This window comes from Odocoileus virginianus, chromosome X, assembly GCF_023699985.2.
Source record: "Odocoileus virginianus isolate 20LAN1187 ecotype Illinois chromosome X, Ovbor_1.2, whole genome shotgun sequence".
Lineage (NCBI taxonomy): Eukaryota > Metazoa > Chordata > Mammalia > Artiodactyla > Cervidae > Odocoileus > Odocoileus virginianus.
In genome coordinates, this window is record NC_069708.1 from 31,969,344 (window position 1) to 31,988,040 (window position 18,697).

The 18,697-nt window shown below is 37.1% G+C and overlaps 1 protein-coding gene across 1 annotated transcript in view; it reads left to right on the forward strand.

Moving 5' to 3' along the window:
- ATP7A (ATPase copper transporting alpha) overlaps positions 1 to 18,697 on the forward strand; it is a 149,223-nt gene that overhangs the window by 109,048 nt on the left and 21,478 nt on the right. Inside the window, exons 7-15 of the mRNA XM_020881934.2 lie at positions 6,311 to 6,472; positions 8,168 to 8,244; positions 8,443 to 8,668; positions 9,761 to 9,994; positions 11,268 to 11,359; positions 13,160 to 13,287; positions 14,288 to 14,442; positions 14,656 to 14,790; positions 18,198 to 18,392. Coding sequence (XP_020737593.1) covers positions 6,311 to 6,472; positions 8,168 to 8,244; positions 8,443 to 8,668; positions 9,761 to 9,994; positions 11,268 to 11,359; positions 13,160 to 13,287; positions 14,288 to 14,442; positions 14,656 to 14,790; positions 18,198 to 18,392 — 1,404 coding nt within the window. The remainder of the gene's footprint in view (positions 1 to 6,310; positions 6,473 to 8,167; positions 8,245 to 8,442; positions 8,669 to 9,760; positions 9,995 to 11,267; positions 11,360 to 13,159; positions 13,288 to 14,287; positions 14,443 to 14,655; positions 14,791 to 18,197; positions 18,393 to 18,697) is intronic.

Sequence of the window (18,697 nt, forward strand, 5' to 3'; positions counted from 1 at the left end):
GCAATGGAATATTACTCAGCCATAAAAAGGAATGTATTTAAGTTAGTTCTAATGAGGTGGATGAACCTAGAGCCTATTATACAGAGTGAAATAAGTCAGAAAGAGAAAAATAAATAGCATATACTAATGCATACATATGGAATCTAGAGAGATGGTACTGAAGAATTTACTTGCAGGGCAGCAATGGAGAAACACCTAGAGAACAGACTTATTGACATGGGGAGAGGGGAGGAGAGAGGGTGAGATGTATGGAGAGAGTAACATGGAAGCTTACATTACTGTATGTAAAATAGATGGCCAATGGGAATTTGCTATATGTCTCAGGGGACTCAAACAGGGTCTCTGTATCAACCTAGAGGGGTGGGATGGGGAGGGAGATGGGAGGGAGGTTCAAGAGGGAGCTGACATGTAGGTATATATGTATACCTATGGCTGATTCATGTTGAGGTTTGACAGAAATCAACAAAATTCTGTAAAGCAATTACCTTCAATTAAAAAAATCAATGAATTTTTTAAAAAAAAGAAAAAGCAGTATCCAAGTCTTTGCTGAAGAGGTCTTTGTAAATGTTGAGGCATGCCTTGAACACTCAGCCAAGCCGTTGTCAGTTTCGCCTTAACCTTCAATTCCTGCTCCTACAGAGCCTAAAGGTCAGCCTGAGGTGAGAACTTAGGGCTCTTTCAGTTCTTTTCTGAAGATACACACAGCCCTGGACATGTACATAGCCTTATTCATGTGCATGGTCTTCTAGATTCCTAAGAATGTGCTGGAATTCTTATGGACATCTTCCTTCCCAGCTTTTTCCCTTTTAGGGTCTTTTGTTAGTCTATTGTTTTCCCCTGCTGTTATCCATTGGCTCATAAGGTTAAATAATTTCCCCTAGTTGTTTTGACAAATTCTCCTGGGGAAAAGGCTTTTTGTATGCACTATCGTTGGGGACAGACAGACAGCTTTGCAAGTGGAATATTTCAGAGAACCATCAGACAGGTCAAATAATGACAGTTCTATGGGAATGAGACTTTGAAGACATGCCAGTCCTTTTTTTTTTCCTCTCTAGTGGCTTCCCTGATGCTGTTTTTCACCATGATTGTGGCCTGTTGGTCTTCATAGCTACCACCGAGCTGGAGGAGAGGGGATGGGAATACAGTAAATTGTAATGCCACATAGCTTACTGTTTTACTGGAATTTGTCTGATTGTCTTGAATAAATGCTTCCTGCATTGCTGTAAGCTTTTAATTTCCAAATTTCTTTTTTAATCAGTTTTTTAAAATTGAGGTGTAGTTGAGTTACAATATTATATTAGTTTCAGGTATACAGCATAGTGATTCAGAATTCTTACAGATTATATTCTGTTTAAAGTTATTGTAAAATATTGGCTCTATATCCTATGCTGTACCTTATCCTATGCTAAGTATCCTATGCTATATCCTTGTAGCTTATTTTGTAAATAGTAGTTTGTACCTTTTAATCCCTACCCCTATATTGTCCCTCTTCCCTACTTTCTCCCCATTGATAACCACTAGTTTGTTCTCTATGAGTCTGTTCCTGTTCATTATATTCATTTGTTCTATTTTTTAGATTCCACATATACATGATAAGATGCAGTATTCATCTTTCTCTGTATGACTTATTTTGCTAAGCATGATACACTCCAACTCCATTCATACTGTTGCAAATGGCAAATTTTCATTCTTTTTGTGGTTGAGTAGTATTCTCCTGTGTGCGTATACATATACACACATACAACATCTTCTTCATCCATTCATCTACTGATGGAACTTAGGTTGCTTCCATATCTTGGCTATTGTAAATAATGCTGCTGTGAACATTGAGATGTATCTTTGTGAACTAGTATTTTTGCTTTCTTTGGATTTGTGCCCAAAAGTGGAATTGCTGGATCATATGGTAGTTGTATTTTTAGTTTTTGAGGAAGATCCATCCTGTTTTCCATAGTGGCTGCAGCAATTTTCATTCCCACCAACTTTCTAACTTCTGAAATAGTTAGTGGTGACAACTTTTTCAGATTTTCTCATTGCTTTTAGGGAGGGGAGAATTTTCAGAAATCCTTCCTCTTCTACTGATGATGTTCTTTTAGTAGATATTCTTGAATAAATACTCTGTAAGTTGTTGTATACTCCTTTTGGTTATTTCTCATAATATTTCAGTGGTTGGTTTTTGAAACTTTTGTCCAATGATTAAACTTTCACAGTTTAATCATTGCCATTTGGGTCAAGGATTTGCTGAACTCCTTGCACAGTCATTCCAGCAGTCCTACCCTTCCACTATAGAATTTATGTGTAAATGAAGTGTAACTTTACTCAAGACATAGGGCAAAATATGTTTTTGGACAAAGGTAGAACACTTTTGTCATTTATTAACCTTCCCTAGAATTAATACTAGAGGATACATATGAACATACATACATATATATGTACATACATGTCTACATACATACATATGCTTCAGCAGAGTAGTCCACTGGAGAAGGAAATGGCAAACCACTTCAGTATTGTTGCCTTGAGAACCCCACGAACAGCATGAAAATGCAAAAGGATAGGAAACAGAAAGATGAACTTCCCAGGCCAGCAGGTGCCCAATATGCTACTGGAGAACAGTGTAGAAATAACTCCAGAAAGAATGAAGAGACGGAGCCAAAGCAAAAATAACACCCTGTTGTGATTGTGACTGGCGATGGAAGTAAATTCCGATGCTGTAAAGAACAATGCTGTATAGGAACCTGGAATGTAAGGTCCATAAATCAAGGTAAATTGAAAGTGGTCAAACAGGAGATGGCAAGAGTGAACATCAACATTTTAGGAATCAGTGAACTAAAATGGGCTGAAATGGGTGAATATAACTCAGATGACCATTGTGTCTACTACTGTGGGCAAGAATCCCTTAGAAGAAATGGAGTAGCCCTCATAGTCAACAAAGGAGTCTGAAATCCAGTGAAAGAAAAGAAAGTGAAGTCACTCAGTCATGTCCGACTCTTTGTGACCCCATAGACTGTAACCTACCAGGCTCGTCCACCCATGGAATTCTGCAGGCGAGAATACTGGGGTAGGTTGCCATTTCCTTCTCCAGGGGATCTTCCTGACCCAGAGATCGAATCCGGGTCTCCCGCATCACAGGCAGATACTTTACCCTCTGTGCCATCAGGGAAATGCAGTACATGGATGCAATCTCAAAAATGGTAGAATGAACTCTGTTCATTTCCAAGGCAAACCATTCAGTATCACAGTAATCTAAGTCTATGCCCCAACCACTAATGCTGAAGAACCTGAAGTTGAACAGTTCTGTGATGACCTACAAGATTTTGTAGAACTAACACCAAAAAAAGATGTCCTTTTCATTATAGGGGACTGGAATGCAAAAGTAGGAAGTCAAGAGATACCTTGGAGTGTCAGGCAAATTTGGTCTTTGAGTACAAAATGCAGCAAGGCAAAGGCTAATAGAATTTTGCCAAGAAAACGCACTGGTCATAGCAAGCACCGTCTTCTAACAACACAAGAGGAGACTCTGCACATGGGCATCATCAGATGGTCAATACTGAAATCAGGTTGATTATATTCTTTGCAGAAAGATGGAGAATCTCTATACAGTCACCAAAAACAAGACTGGGAGCAGACTGTGGCTCAAATCATGAACTCCTTATTGCCAAATTCAGACTTAAATTGAAGAAAGTAGGGAAAACCATTAGACCGTTCAGGTGTGACCTAAATCAAATCCCTTACAGTGGAAGTGACAAACAGCTTCAAGGAATTAGATCTGATAGACAGAGTACCTGAAGAAGTATGGATGGAGGTTTGTAACATTGTAGAGGAGACAGGGATCAAGACCATCCCCATGGAAAAGAAATGCAAAAGGCAAAATGGTTGTCTGAGGAGTCCTTACAAATAGCTGTGAAAGGAAGAGAAGTGAAAAGCAAAGGAGAAAAGGAAAGATATACCCATTTGAATGCAGAGTTCCAAAGAATAGCAAGGAGAGATGAGAAAGCCTTCCTCAGCGATCAATGCAAAGAAGTAGACGAGAACAATAGAATGGGAAAGACTAGAGATCTCTTCAAGAAAATCAGAAATACCAAGGGACTGTTTCATGCAAAGATGGGTACAATAAAGGGCAGAAATGGTATGGACCTAACAGAAGCATAAGATATTAAGAAGAGGTGACAGGAATACACAGAAGAACTATACAAAAAAGATCTTCACGACCCACATATTCACGATGGTATGATCACTCACCTAGAGCCAGACATCCTGGTATGCGAAGTCAAGGGGTCCTTAGGAAGCATCACTATGAACAAAACTAGTGGAGGTGATGGAATTCCAGTTGAGCTATTTCAAATCCTAAAAGATGATGCTGTGAAAGTGCTGCAGTCAATATGCCAGCAAATTTGGAAAACTCAGCAGTGGCCACAGGACTGGAAAGAGTCAGTTTTCATTCCAATCCCAAAGAAAGGCAATGCCAAAGAATGCTCAAACTACCGCACGTTTGCACTCATCTCACACGGTAGCAAAGTAATGCTCAAAATTCTCCAAGTCAGGCTTCAACAGTATGTGAACCCTGAACTTCCAGATGTTCAAGCTGGATTTAGAACAGACAGAGCAACCAGAGATCAAATTGCCAACATTTGTTGGATCATCAAAAAAGCAAGAGAATTACAGAAAAACATCTACTTCTGCTTCATTGACTACGCTAAAGCCTTTGACTTTGTGAATCACAGCAAACTGTGGAAAATTCTTAAAGAGATGGGAATACCAAACCATCTTACCTGCCTCCTGAGAGATCTGTATGCAGGTCAAGAAGCAACAGTTAGAACTGAACATGGAACAACAGACTGGTTCCAAATAGTAAAAGGAGTACATCAAGGCTGTATATGGTCACCCTGCTTATTTAACTTATATGCAGAGTACATCATCAGGAATGCTGGGCTGGATGAAGCATAAGCTGGAATCAACATTGCTGGGGGAAATATCAATAACCTCAGATATGCAGATCACACCACCCTTATGGCAGAAAGTGAAGACGAACTTAAGAGCCTCTTGATGAAAGTGAAAGAGGAGAGAGAAAAAGTTGGCTTAAAACTCAACATTCAAAAAACTAAGGTCATGGCATCTGGTCCCATCACTTCAGGGCAGATAGATGGGGTGAGAGACTTTATTTTCTTGGGCTCCAAAATCACTGCAGATAGTGACTGCACCCATGAAATTAAAAGACGCTTGCTCCTTGGAAGAAAAGATATGACCAACCTAAACAGCATATTAAAAAGTAGAGACATTACTTTGCCAACAAATGTCCGTCTACTCAAAGCTATGGTTTTTCCAATAGTCATGTGTGGATGTGAGAGTTGGACTATAGAGATAGCTGAGCACCAAAGAATTGATGCATTTGAACTGTGGTATTGGTGAAGACTCTTGAGAGTCCCTTGGACTACAAGGAGATCCAACCAGTCCATCCAAAGGAAATGAGTTCTGAATATTCATTGGAAGGACTGATGCTGAAGCTGAAACTCCAGTACTTTGGCCACCTGATGGGAAGAGCTGACTCATTTGAAAAGACCCTGATGCTGGGAAAGATTGAAGGCAGGAGGAGAAGGGGACAATAGAGGATGAGATGGTTGGATGGCATCACCGACTCGATGGACATGACTTTGAATAAGCTCCCGGAGATGGTGATGGACAGGGTAGCCTGGCATGCTGCAGTCCATGGGGCTCAAACAGTTGGACACGACTGCGTCACTGAATTGAGCTGAACTGAGCAGGGTGAGAAAAATTTAGAGGGAAACAAGGCACTGAATACAAGAAACAGTGATAGTTGTCAAATCCTTTATCACTGAGTGTAACAGGAAGAGGGAGACTTTTAATGAGATCCTCTTCTGTTTAACCTGTTGCTAAGTCATTTCAGTTATGTCTGACTCTCTGCAACCCCATGGACTGTAGCCCACCAGGCTCCTCTGTCCATGGGATTCTCCAGACAAGAATACTGGAGTGAGGTGCCATTTCCTTTTCCAGGGGATCTTCTCAACCCAGGGATGAAACCTGCATCTTTTTCGTCTCCTGCATTGGCAACCAGGTTCTTTTACCACTAGCGCCACCTGGGAATCCCTTAACTTTTTGTAGCTGAGACCATATCTTTGTTCAATGTGATATAAAAACAGTGATCTAATGGTCATATCTAAAGCATGTTAATAGTGCAGATAAGATTTTGTGTGTTAATACCGTGTTACAGGAGTTCTTTCAGTTTAAAGTAATAACACGTTTAATGGAGGGAAATAAGTGCATTTCTGAGTAACAAAGCCTTTGTCTTTAACAGGTGAGAGGAATGACATGTGCCTCCTGTGTCCATAAAATAGAATCTACCCTCACAAAGCACAGAGGCATCTTCTACTGCTCTGTGGCCCTGGCAACCAACAAAGCACATATTAAATATGATCCAGAAATTATTGGTCCCAGAGATATTATTCATACAATTGAAGTAAGTGCCAAGACTTTGCATTTCCATGTTCTTACCTATCCAGTCAGGACTCTCTCTCAGATCACTTCTGGTTTGTATCAGAAAGAAATGATGAAAAACATCTGATTCCTTTGTTTATAGGTAATAATTGTCTCAACATTTAATAAGCATATGTTACCATTTTATTTTTTTATTTTTTGGACTTTGTCAGGAGGAATTAGCTAAAGGCACATTGATAGTATTAATCAGGATCAGACTTGAAGTAGAACCTCAGGTCATTTAAAATGTTTAGAAAATGTAAGTAAAGTATAATTTCTTCTGAGTAAAATTCATATTAATCATTATAAAAGTGAAACATCCTGCTAGATGCTATATTGTTTGTTAGGTCAAAGCAAATGATACCTTAGTTAAAGTAAGAAATATAAAAGACCAAACCTTTTTCATTGTGACAAATTCATCCTGTATTCTTCAGTAACTCGTAAATGGTAATACATGTGAAGTATAGCATGTATTGTTTCAGTGTAGTGTAGCATTGTTGTTCTAATGACCTAAAAAGCATATTAATCATTTAGATAAGATCCTGTTAATGTGGACAGTAGTACCATTAACATATTTGTGAAACTAGCATTATTGAGTATCTTCTATGTGCCAGTTATGCAAATTGAAAAGCTTCAGCTCTTGATTTAATTCTCACAACAGTACTGTCATCTTCATTTTGTAGGTGAGGAAACTCAGGTTATGTAATGTTAAGTTACTTCCCCGAAGTCACATAAGCTAGTAAGTGTCATGCCAGGGATTTGAGCCTAATCTTCCTGACTCCAGTGTTCATGTTTGCTCTTTTCTCTGTGCTACACAGTCAAGAAATATAAGAAGGCAGCATTTTCCCTAGCAGCTGAAAATATAGTGTATGCTACTGTCTATGTTCATATGAATATTTTTTAGGTATAATTTTCTTTCAGTACTTTATTGAGGAAAATTTTCATTCTTGTTATTTATTTCTGCTAGAACAAGAGTAAAGACTACATATGCAAAGCCTTGAATAATATGTTTAGCATGGTGCTAACTTTTATGGCCTATCATTCAGTTATCTGTGCTCTCGGGGATGCATGGATGGATAGATAGATGTCAAAATTAAAAGTAAAATTAAACTGATTAATATACATCAGTACTAGTAGGTGCTTGTCCAAGTATTAGATTTATGATGTTACTGCTGAATTCTGTCATTATTAGATCATCATACAGTCTGTCAGCTAGACTGAGTAATAGATTTCTGCTTTTTTCCAAAATTACTTATTAGAGGCTTTAGTTTACTTCTTGATAGAAGAACCTCTACTGAGGACAACTACACTTGAATTAAATCAATAGTTTGAGAATAATAGGATAGATATTAACTAGAATTGAGGAAACATTTATTTCTTTGATGAAAGACTAGAAACAAAGATAATTAAGAGAAGGAATGGAGAAGGATATGGCAACCCACTCCAGTATTCTGGCCTGAAGAGTTCCACGGACAGAGGAGCCTGGTGGCTACAGTCTGAGGCGTCAAAACAGTCAGACACGACTGAGCATGCAAGAGAAGGAAGCACATCTTCATCTTTATATTCCCCATAGTGATTTGCACTTGAATTATTCTTAATGACAATACCACAGCTTAAAATTTCTGTACATAATGTTCATACATTCAGAGAAATAATTGTTTTTCATGAATTTCCTTAGAGCTTAGGTTTTGAAGCTTCTTTGGTCAAGAAGGACCGGTCAGCAAGCCACCTAGATCATAAACGAGAAATAAGACAGTAAGTACTTTTGGAGTGTCAGTAAAAAACAGATTTTGATTTATGTTTACAAATTTAACATACTGTTAGCACGTCAGTTATTTTTTCAGTAGCATCCTTACACTGGGTAGGAATTGGTCACAAGTTATATTTTGCTATGGTACACAGAATCTTTAACCATTAGATGTTTACTTAAATGATCTTTCTTTTCTATATTAGATGGCGACGGGCCTTTCTTGTGAGCCTGTTTTTCTGTATACCTGTAATGGGACTGATGATATATATGATGGTTATGGACCACCATCTTGCAAGTCTTCACCATAATCAGAACATGAGCCAAGAAGAAATGATCAGCATTCATTCTTCTATGTTCCTGGAACGCCAGATCCTGCCAGGATTGTCCATTATGAATTTGCTATCTTTTTTATTGTGTGTTCCTGTACAGGCAAGTGAAATGTTAGCAAGTATATTTGTTAATAATGAAAACTAGTCAAAACTAGTAGGTGAGGCTATGTTCAACTGTATGACAAATAGTGGCCGAAAGTATGATCATTTTATGCTGGATGCTTTACAAAAATAATTTTAAACAGAGGGTTAAAGTAGATATGAATTGCATTTTAATCCCTAAAGGATACTGTTTAACGACAGAGCAAATAATAAGAGTTCAATTCATATTTAGATATGAATTTGGCATTCATATCTGCCACTCTGTATAATTTCATATTTAAAGTTATAATAATAAAATGTTATTTTATTTCTTTATATTTTCATTAAAATTATTTTATATTATATATTTTATTTTAGCATATTTATTATTTATTCTATTAAATAATCATAACAGTGATATTATTTTTATTATTTTTCCATGGCACTTAAGTTCATTATTTTCTGTATGTTTTCAGTTCTTCTTTTCAGATAGATTTTTCCTGTGGAACACTTCTAATAGATTTATTCCTTTTTCTGATCCTCATAAAAAGCAATAATGATTTTTAAAACATCCTTTTATGTTTCTCTAACTAGTGAAAAATAAGCTTTTCAGTTATATTTCTAATGAAAACAGTGGACAGATCCAGTAGCTTGTGGTGTACCATTGGGTTGAATTCTGAATCATTGTCAAAGAATATAATTCTTTCCCTAGTTCTTGTTTTTTGCTAGCTTCAAAAGAAAAATCCAAGAATCATTTGACTTTCTTTATATTATGGGATATTCATTGAATCATAGAGGAAGGCTGCCAAGGGCTTTACAGCAATTTGAATCCCTACACACATGTATCTGCTCAACTACAAACACTTTTGTTTCAGCTTTAAAAAAGCCCTAGGGGAATTTCTCCATGGCCTGGGTTCGATCCCTGATGGGGGAACTAAGGTTCCCACAAGCCACGTGGTGTGGCTAAAAAAACAAAATTCTCCTTGGTTGTTTATGGATTGGATAAAAGCCGAAGGAAGTTAACATTGATACTTTATCTTAGTTATTGTGGTATAAACATGAATTTCAGCTTTTTTTTAAAATAGCACTGATCAGTGTTTCTGTATTACAGTTTTTTGGAGGCTGGCACTTCTATATTCAGGCCTACAAAGCACTGAAGCATAAAACTGCAAATATGGATGTACTGATTGTGCTGGCAACCACCATTGCATTTGCTTACTCTTTGGTTATTCTTCTGGTTGCAATGTATGAGAGAGCCAAAGTGAACCCTGTTACTTTCTTTGACACACCTCCTATGCTATTTGTGTTTATTGCACTAGGCCGGTGGCTGGAACATGTAGCAAAGGTAAAGTAAAAAAGGGTGACATTTGTTAAAAATCTTGGGTAGATAAATGACTATGATATTTTCTAGACCAATTATTGGAAGTATACATTGATTTATGTTGTTAACCATGTACTAAAATAAATATTCTTATTTTAGCAGTATTTTAGGTTAAGTATTCCTTTGGAGGGCTTCCTGGTGGGTCAGTGGTAAAGAATCTTCCTGCCAATGGTTTGATCCCTGGGTCAGGAAGATCCTCTGCAGGAGGGCACAGCAACCTACTCCAGTATTCTTGCCTGGGAAATCACATGGACAGAAGAGCCTGATGGGCTACAGTCCAAAGGGTCGAAAGAGTTGGACACGACTGAGCAAACTAAACACAAGCACAAGACAAGCACATTTTACTTACATGACATTATTAATGGAAAAATTGATGTGACCACAAGATTTAAAATAACGATGGAAAAAAATTCACCCACAGTCCCATGCTATAATGGAAATAACTTTCCAATCCTATTCCATATTCATTTATATTTTACAGAGTGGCAAATATGGTATATATACCACTTTGTACCCTTTACATTTTAAAGTTTTTCCCCTATTTTTGCAGTCTAGATAATTATTCAGTATTTCTAAATAATACTCTCTCAAGTCTTTGTGCTATAATTTACTGAACCATTCTGCTTTTGTTCTAAGTTAGATTGTTTCCAGTGTTTAATTTTAGATAATCCTGCATCAAACAGATTCATGTTTAATAGTTATTTCTGTTGAATTAATATCTTAGGATAAATTACAAAAGATATGGCTAAAGGACATAAATTTTTCTATGGCTCATGCTATTAATCTTAACAATTTTTGCCATCAAGAGTATGTAAGTAGTTTTACTACAACTTCATCAGCACTGATTCCTATCTAAATTTTTGCCAAGTTAGTAGGTATTAAATGGTATCATAGAGTTGGCTTTAGTTTTCATTTCTTCTATTAATATCAGGAATAAACATTATTCTACACATCAGGTATTATATTTCTTCTTAAATGAATTGCTTTATTATGTTCTTTGCCTTTGTACATATTGGGTTCTGATGTTTTTCTCATTAATTTACAATATTTTTTATGAATTATACCTAATATATTTTATATTTTGTGTATTTTTTATTTTCGAAGTCAGACGTCTTCTGATATGAATTAATTAACATTCCTAAAGTGGTCTCTTAGGTAAATGTTAAAGATTGTCTTTATTTTACATAAGACTTTTTTTCTTCCTTGGCATTGTTTACATGTGTGTTTTAATTTATAGGGCAAAACATCAGAGGCTCTTGCCAAACTAATTTCACTACAAGCTACAGAAGCAACTATTGTAACTCTTGACTCTGATAATATCCTCTTGAGGTATTTACCTTCATTATTCCTACTCTTTTTTAACTTTTAGGAAAGATATTGAATATACACAGAAGTAGAGAGAAGGGTGGGGCTTCACTGGTGGCTCAGTGGTAAAGAATCTGCCTGCAGTGAAGGAGACATGGGTTCTATCCCTGGGTTGGGAAGGTCCACTGGAGTAGGAAATGGCAACCCACTCCACTATTCTTGCCTGGAAAATTCCATGGACCGAGGAGCCTGGTGGCTATAGTCCATGGGGTCGCAAAGAGTCAAACATGACTTGGTGACTGAGCACACACCAGGGTATAATGAACCCACATAATCTTTCTCCAGGATTTAACAGTTATTCACATTTTGCCACACTTTACTTCATCTGTATGATCTTTCTTTCTTTTGTTGTAGTAGAATTTTAAAGTAAATCCCAGTCATATGGTTTTACTGCCAATATTCCTGTTGTATCTTTAAAAAAAGACATATTCTTATATAATTTAATATAATTCATCTAAGAAAATGAACAATAATTCTTTAATATGGTCTAATACACAGTCCTTATTAACATTTCTCCTGTTGTCTCCAAAATGTTTTGAGTTTCTTTGTTTAAAATGGAATTCAAAGTCCATGTGTTATTGCATTTGACTAACATGTATTTTTTTTATTTTTGAGTTATAGTTGATGTATGATATTATGTGTTGCAAGTATATAGTATAGTGATTCACAATTTAAAAGGTTATATACCCCATTTGTAGTTATTATAAAATACTGGCTATATTCCCCATATTGACCAATATATTCTTGTAGGTTTTTTTGTACCTAATGGTTTGTACCTCTTAATCCCTTACCTCTGTTGCTCTTCACCCTTCCCTCTCCCCACTGATAACCCCTAGTTTGTTCTCTGTATCTGTGAATCTGATTCTTTTTTATTATATTCACTAGTTTGTTGTATTTTTTAGATTGCACATATATAATAAGTGATATCATACAGTATAAAAACTTGTGGTGCAGTGGTAAAGATCATAGGGAGTTGGGCACAACTGAGTGAATAAGCACAGCACAACCAGTACAGGAGATGTGGGTTTGATCCCTAGGTTAGGAAGATCCCCTGGAGAAGGAAATGGCTACCTACTCCAGTATTCTTGTCCAGAGAATCCCATGCACAGAGGAGCCTGGCAAGCTACAGGCCATGGGGTCACAAAGAATTGAACACAACTGAACACATGCACACACATCATACAGTATTTGTCTTTCTCCTGACATGTTTGCTTTAATCTAGAACGACTCCTCTCTCTAGTTCTCCCTCCCTCATTTCTTGCTGCTCCTCCCTCTCTCCATACATTTAACTTGTTAAAGACACATCTGTCAGTTGTCCCTGAAAATATCCCACAGTCCATTTGTCTCTGTTTCCTTCTGGAATCATTTAACTTGTTCTGTAACTCCTTTATTACCTGTAAACTGAAAGTTAGAGCTGAAGACTCAATTAGATTTCATTCTTCTGTATTTCTCATTTCTGTCCTTATAAAATTGTGTAAATAAGTTATTTTGTTAAATAAAACTTATTACTTTATTTCTAAAGCTTTCATGTATTTGTTCAATGACTATTCAATGAATATTTAGAGTGCTACTTTGTGCCAGGTACTGAGCTATTCCCCAACAATGAAAAGGACTGACTAACATTGTAGTTCTTAAGTGTTGGTTCTAACTTCCATTGGTAGCAGTTATGGGGCCACAAGCATGATGTGAACTATAAAGCTTGCATGGAAAGATCAGAGGAAAAAGCAGATTTTCACAGTGCTTTTTATTTTAACTCATATATAGTGAAGAGCAAGTGGATGTGGAACTTGTACAACGTGGAGACATTATTAAAGTGGTTCCAGGAGGCAAATTTCCAGTAGATGGGCGTGTTATTGAAGGACATTCTATGGTAGATGAATCCCTCATCACAGGTATGTTCTTTCAGAGGATCATGACATTAAGGTGAAGTGAATCCAAAGTATTTATTAAAAATAGACATGAAAGGTGAAGAGCTTTTCATAGAAACTGTGGACTGAATAAATAATAAGCATAGAGAATATGAGTTCTTTTTAAGACCGTATTGAATCAATTTCTGCAGATTTACTTTGTGATATTACTTATGCTACTGAAGGCTCTTTTTCACAGAAGATTGTTAATTACTAGAATGTATAACCAGAAGAAGTTGTCATATCCTGCTGTAGAGCCCAATAGACTTTGGCAGATTTTCCTGAGTTCCTGCCCTAAAGACCCATCTAGTGTTAGCTGGGATAGGACTCCAGGTTTTCAACATCAGGGTCAGCTCTAAAGAGGATAGACCTGGAGTAGTTTTAGAGATCTTAGATAACTAAGGCCAGTCCAAAGTATAACCAAACTAACACTTTTCCTACCTCAATCCTTATCATAGTACCAGAAGAGTCTCAGCTTATGAACTGCATGTGAAAATAATTTAGGATTCTTCGTTTCTCAGTAGGGGTGCTATTGCTCATTTGGATGGGACAGTTCTTAGTTCCGTCTGACTATCCTGTACATTATGGTACATTTAGTATCCCTGATCCTGACCCACTAGGTTGGAGTAGCAATACCCTGTGCCCCATCCATAGTTATTACAGACAAAACTCTCTTACATTTATAAATGCTCCTTGGGAACAGGTTGAGAACCAATGATCTAAGACTAGTGTGGAGTTCCAAAAGTATTTACCAAAAGAATTAGCACATTAGGTTTTTCTAGTTTAAGATATATATCCCTGGGGTTTGGCCCAGAACTGGTATAAGGAAAAAGTCAGGCAATTTTCACCTAGGTGTTTGTCCAGATTCTGTTGCATGAAGGAAGAATCTCCTTTCTAGATGATTTTTTGATAATTAACAAATAATAGTGTATTTCAAGATAGTATTTACTTATGCTCCCTAAATCTATCTTTTTTCCTTACATAGGAGAGGCAATGCCTGTGGCAAAGAAATCTGGAAGCACAGTGATTGCTGGTTCCATTAACCAGAATGGGTCACTCCTTATCCGTGCAACCCATGTTGGAGCAGACACAACCCTTTCTCAAATTGTCAAACTTGTAGAAGAGGCACAAACGTCAAAGGTAACTTAACTCCCTAGGAACAGAAAGCATTTTCATTAAAGCCCACTCAGTATAAATCTTGGGCTAGTTTTGATAGGTTCCTTTGTTTAATTCCAGTTATATTAATATGGAGTTTATTAAAATATTTCTGCTCAATACTACACATACTCTGTATTCATTATCAAAACAAGAGACTTTCACATACATATCATTATTATTATTTTTTAATTCTAGGCTCCTATCCAGCAGTTTGCAGACAAACTCAGTGGCTACTTTGTTCCTTTTATTGTTATTCTTTCCATTGCTACCCTTTTGGTTTGGATTATAATTGGATTTCTGAATTTTGAAATCGTGGAAACCTACTTTCCCGTGAGTGACTTATAAACATCTCTTTATCATATATAAAACAATTTGTGAATCTTTTGCATAAGTAATTAATTTGGAAATAACTTTAATAATTACTGGTATCTTTAACAAACTGGAGTGAGAAGCTGATAAGAATAACTTTTGCATTTCTCTAGACATAAATGATTTCCTTTTGGAAAGATTTTTTTCATTATAACTTGTGATTTTCCAAAAGCAACTACAGGCATACCTTGTTTTAGTGCATTTTGCTTTATTGCGCTTTGCAGATATTTTGTTTTTTACAAATTGAAGGTTTGTGTCAACCCTGTGTCGAACAAGTCTATTGATGCCATTTTACAACAGCATTACTTTTAAAATAAGGTATATACATATTTCTTTGGCCTTTTGGGGGCTTCCCTGTTAGCTCAGTCAGTAAAGAAACTGCCTGCAGTGCAGGAGACATGGGTTCAATCCCTGGGTCAGGAAGATCCCTTGGAGAAGGAAAAGGAAACCCACTCCAGTATTCTTGCCTGGAAAATCCTATAGACACAGGAGCCTGGTGGGCTACCATCTATGGGGTTGCAAGAGTCAGATATGACTTAGCGACTAAACCAACACCAGACTTATTTCTTTAGAGATAATGATATTTCATACTTAATAGACCACAGTATAGTGTACAGTATGGGCTTCCCTGGTGGCTCAGTTGGTAAAGAATCTGCATGAAATGCAGGAGACCTGGGTTTGATCCCTGAGTAAGGAAAATCCCCTGGAGAAGGGAATGGCAACCCACTACAGTATTCTTGCCTGGAGAATTCCATGGACAGAAGAGCCTGGTGAGCTACTGTCATGAGGTTGCAGAATCAGACATGACTGAGCGGCTAACACACACACACACAGTGTATAGTATAGTATAAACATAACTTTTACCTTCTTTTGGAAATCAAAAATTCTTGTGACTCACTTTATTTTGGTGGTCTGAAACTGAACCCACAACATCTCTGAGGTATGCCTGTAAATGAGGTTATTGATATCATTATCAGTAACCTCAGATAGGCAGATGACACCACCCTTATGGCAGAAAGCGAAGAAGAACTAAAGAGCCTCTTGATGAAAGTGAAAGAGGAGAGTGAAAAAAGCTGGCTTAAAACTCAACATTCAAAAAGTGAAGATCATGGCATCTGGTCCCATCACTTCATGGCAAATAGATGGGGAAACAGTAGAAACAGTGACAGACTTTATTTTCTTGGGCTCCAAAATCACTGCAGATGGTGACTGCAGCCATGAAATTTTAAGACACCTGCACCTTGGAAGGAAAGCTATGACCAACCTAGACAGCATATTAAGAAGCAGAGACATTACTTTGCTGACAAAGGTCTGTCTAATCAGAGCTGTGGTTTTTCCAGTAGTCATGTATGTATGTGAGGGTTGGACCATAAAGAAAGCTGAGTGCTGAAGAACTGGTGCTTTTGAATTGTGGTGTTGGAGGAGACTCTTGAAAATCTGTTGGACTGCAAGGAGATTCAACCAGTCCATCCTAAAGGAAATCAGTCCTGAATGTTCATTGGAAGGACTGATGCTGAAGCTGAAGCTCCAGTACTTTGGCCACCTGATGCGAAGAGCCGACTCATTAGAAAAGACCCTGATGCTGGAAAAGATTGAAGGCAGGAGGAGAAGGGGATGCCAGAGGATGAGATGGTTGGATGGCATCACTGACTCAATGGACATGAGTTTGAGCAAGCTCTGGGAGATGATGATAGGGAAGCCTGGTGTGCTGCAGTCCATGGGATTGTAAAGAGTCAGACACAACTGAGTGACTGAACTCAATTGATGCCTGACCTTTTACATTTTATACATAGTCTCAATCCTAGCATGATTTTGCTTTCACAGAGGACTATGGATATATTGAGGAAAACTTTGAAATCTCAGCTCTGTCACCATCAGTGTGATCTGAGGTCAATTTAATTTCTCTTTGAGCTTCAGTTTCCTCAAGTGAGATTTTAATAATACTCATCCAACATAACTTGCAGTTGTTGTAAAAGTTAAATGATGTATTAGCAACTCTTTGTAATTTATTGAACTCTTTATAAATATAAGGTAATATTAATGTCTGCTTCTCTCAAAGTCTATGATAGTCTCTATGGTATGGTGTCATAAAGTGGTGTAGTAAACCTGGACTGTGCCTCATGTTAGAGATATAACCTTTAATTCACTTAACTTCTCTTATCTTCAGTTTTGTCATCTGTAACATAGTGATAATAATACCTAAATTTCAGGATTGGAATTAATGTATGCATTTAAGACATATAGAAAAGCTTAAGCTTAGATGTCTGTGAAAATCCCTTCCAGTTCTCTCTCTGTATAACTCTTAGATGATCAATTTGTTTACGTATTTGAGAACTTAGTAAGAATACAGCACTGTAAAGCCATTATTACTAAGAAGATTTTTGTTGTATTTTTTTAAATGCATGCTATATATGCATTGTTTCATAGTGTTTGTCCCTTCAATTAAAGAACAGGTAGAATCCGAACATCTATTCCATGATGTGATCATTAGTATAATATTAAAAAGTTTCTTGAATTGATTCATATTGGTTAAATTGGAGAAGGCAGTGGCAACCCACTCCAGTATTCTTGCCTGGAGAATCCCACGGACTGTAGCCTGTCAGGCTTCTCTGTCCATGGGGTCGCAAGGGTTGGACATGACCTAGTGACGAAACCACCACCCATTGGTTAAATACTCACTAAACAAGAGGATTGCTGGGAAGTATTTTGGATTGTGTCTCCTTCAGGAATTTTTCTCATGGGTTCAGAGGGTCTTAGGAGATTTCTCATAATACTATCAATCATTTTTACTCATGGATGCACATACTCAATGTCAATAAGAGCTATACTACCAGATACACTCATTAACATTGCTTTGTCCAAAAGAATTTTATTGAGATGTAATTAAGCAACCTTTGCAAACTGAGTGATTTTTCTCATTGTCTTCAAAGAATAGTGTGAAAGGCAATTTTATGGTCTTAGTATACAGAAGGACAGAATTATTTTTGTTTCGGGTCAGATTTGTTGAGAATTAGGTCCCATGTTTGCAGCTATTTCTGAAAGTCCCTAATAAAAACACTTAGTCTCAATGTGGGGAGTGGAGAAACTTACTTTTCTTGTTTTTTATATTCACTCCATAGTGTGTAACTCTGGAATCAGCAAAATTGAAATCTTGAATTTTAGAACTGTAACTTGTTTACAGTTATGTCAACAATTTCTTATATTCATAAAAGAAAAAAAGTGTTTTCTTACTAGTAATTAAAACATGTTGATAGCTAAGTAGGATTATGTGTTACTCCAGAATTGTGGTTTTATTTAGAGTTATGCTTTGTTCTTTTTGTTTTATTCAGCTATAAATCAGTAATCAAAATTCATATTTTCTTCTCAAGGGCTACAACAGAAGTATATCCCGAACAGAAACAATAATACGCTTTGCTTTCCAAGCCTCTATCACTGTTCTGTGCATTGCATGCCCCTGTTCACTGGGACTGGCCACTCCAACTGCTGTGATGGTGGGTACAGGAGTAGGTGCTCAAAATGGCATACTAATCAAAGGTGGTGAGCCATTGGAGATGGCTCATAAGGTAAGATAGTTCCTAGAACTAAGAGTTGTCTCATCCAAACTGGCAATAGCACTCCTACTGAAAAACAGAGTCTTCAATTATTTCTACATTGCCCATAAGCTGAGCTTTTTCTGTCATTGTCCTGAGGATGGAGGTAGGAAAGGTGTTATTTTGGTTCTGCTCTGAATTGGCAGAGAGTATAAGATCTCTTCTCCAGAGCTACTCTCTTTAGAGTATACCCTCGTGTGGAAAACCTAGAGTCCTGTCCCAACTTATTTTAGACTGGTCTTTAGGGCAGGAAGATATCATAGATATTTGCTGAGGCA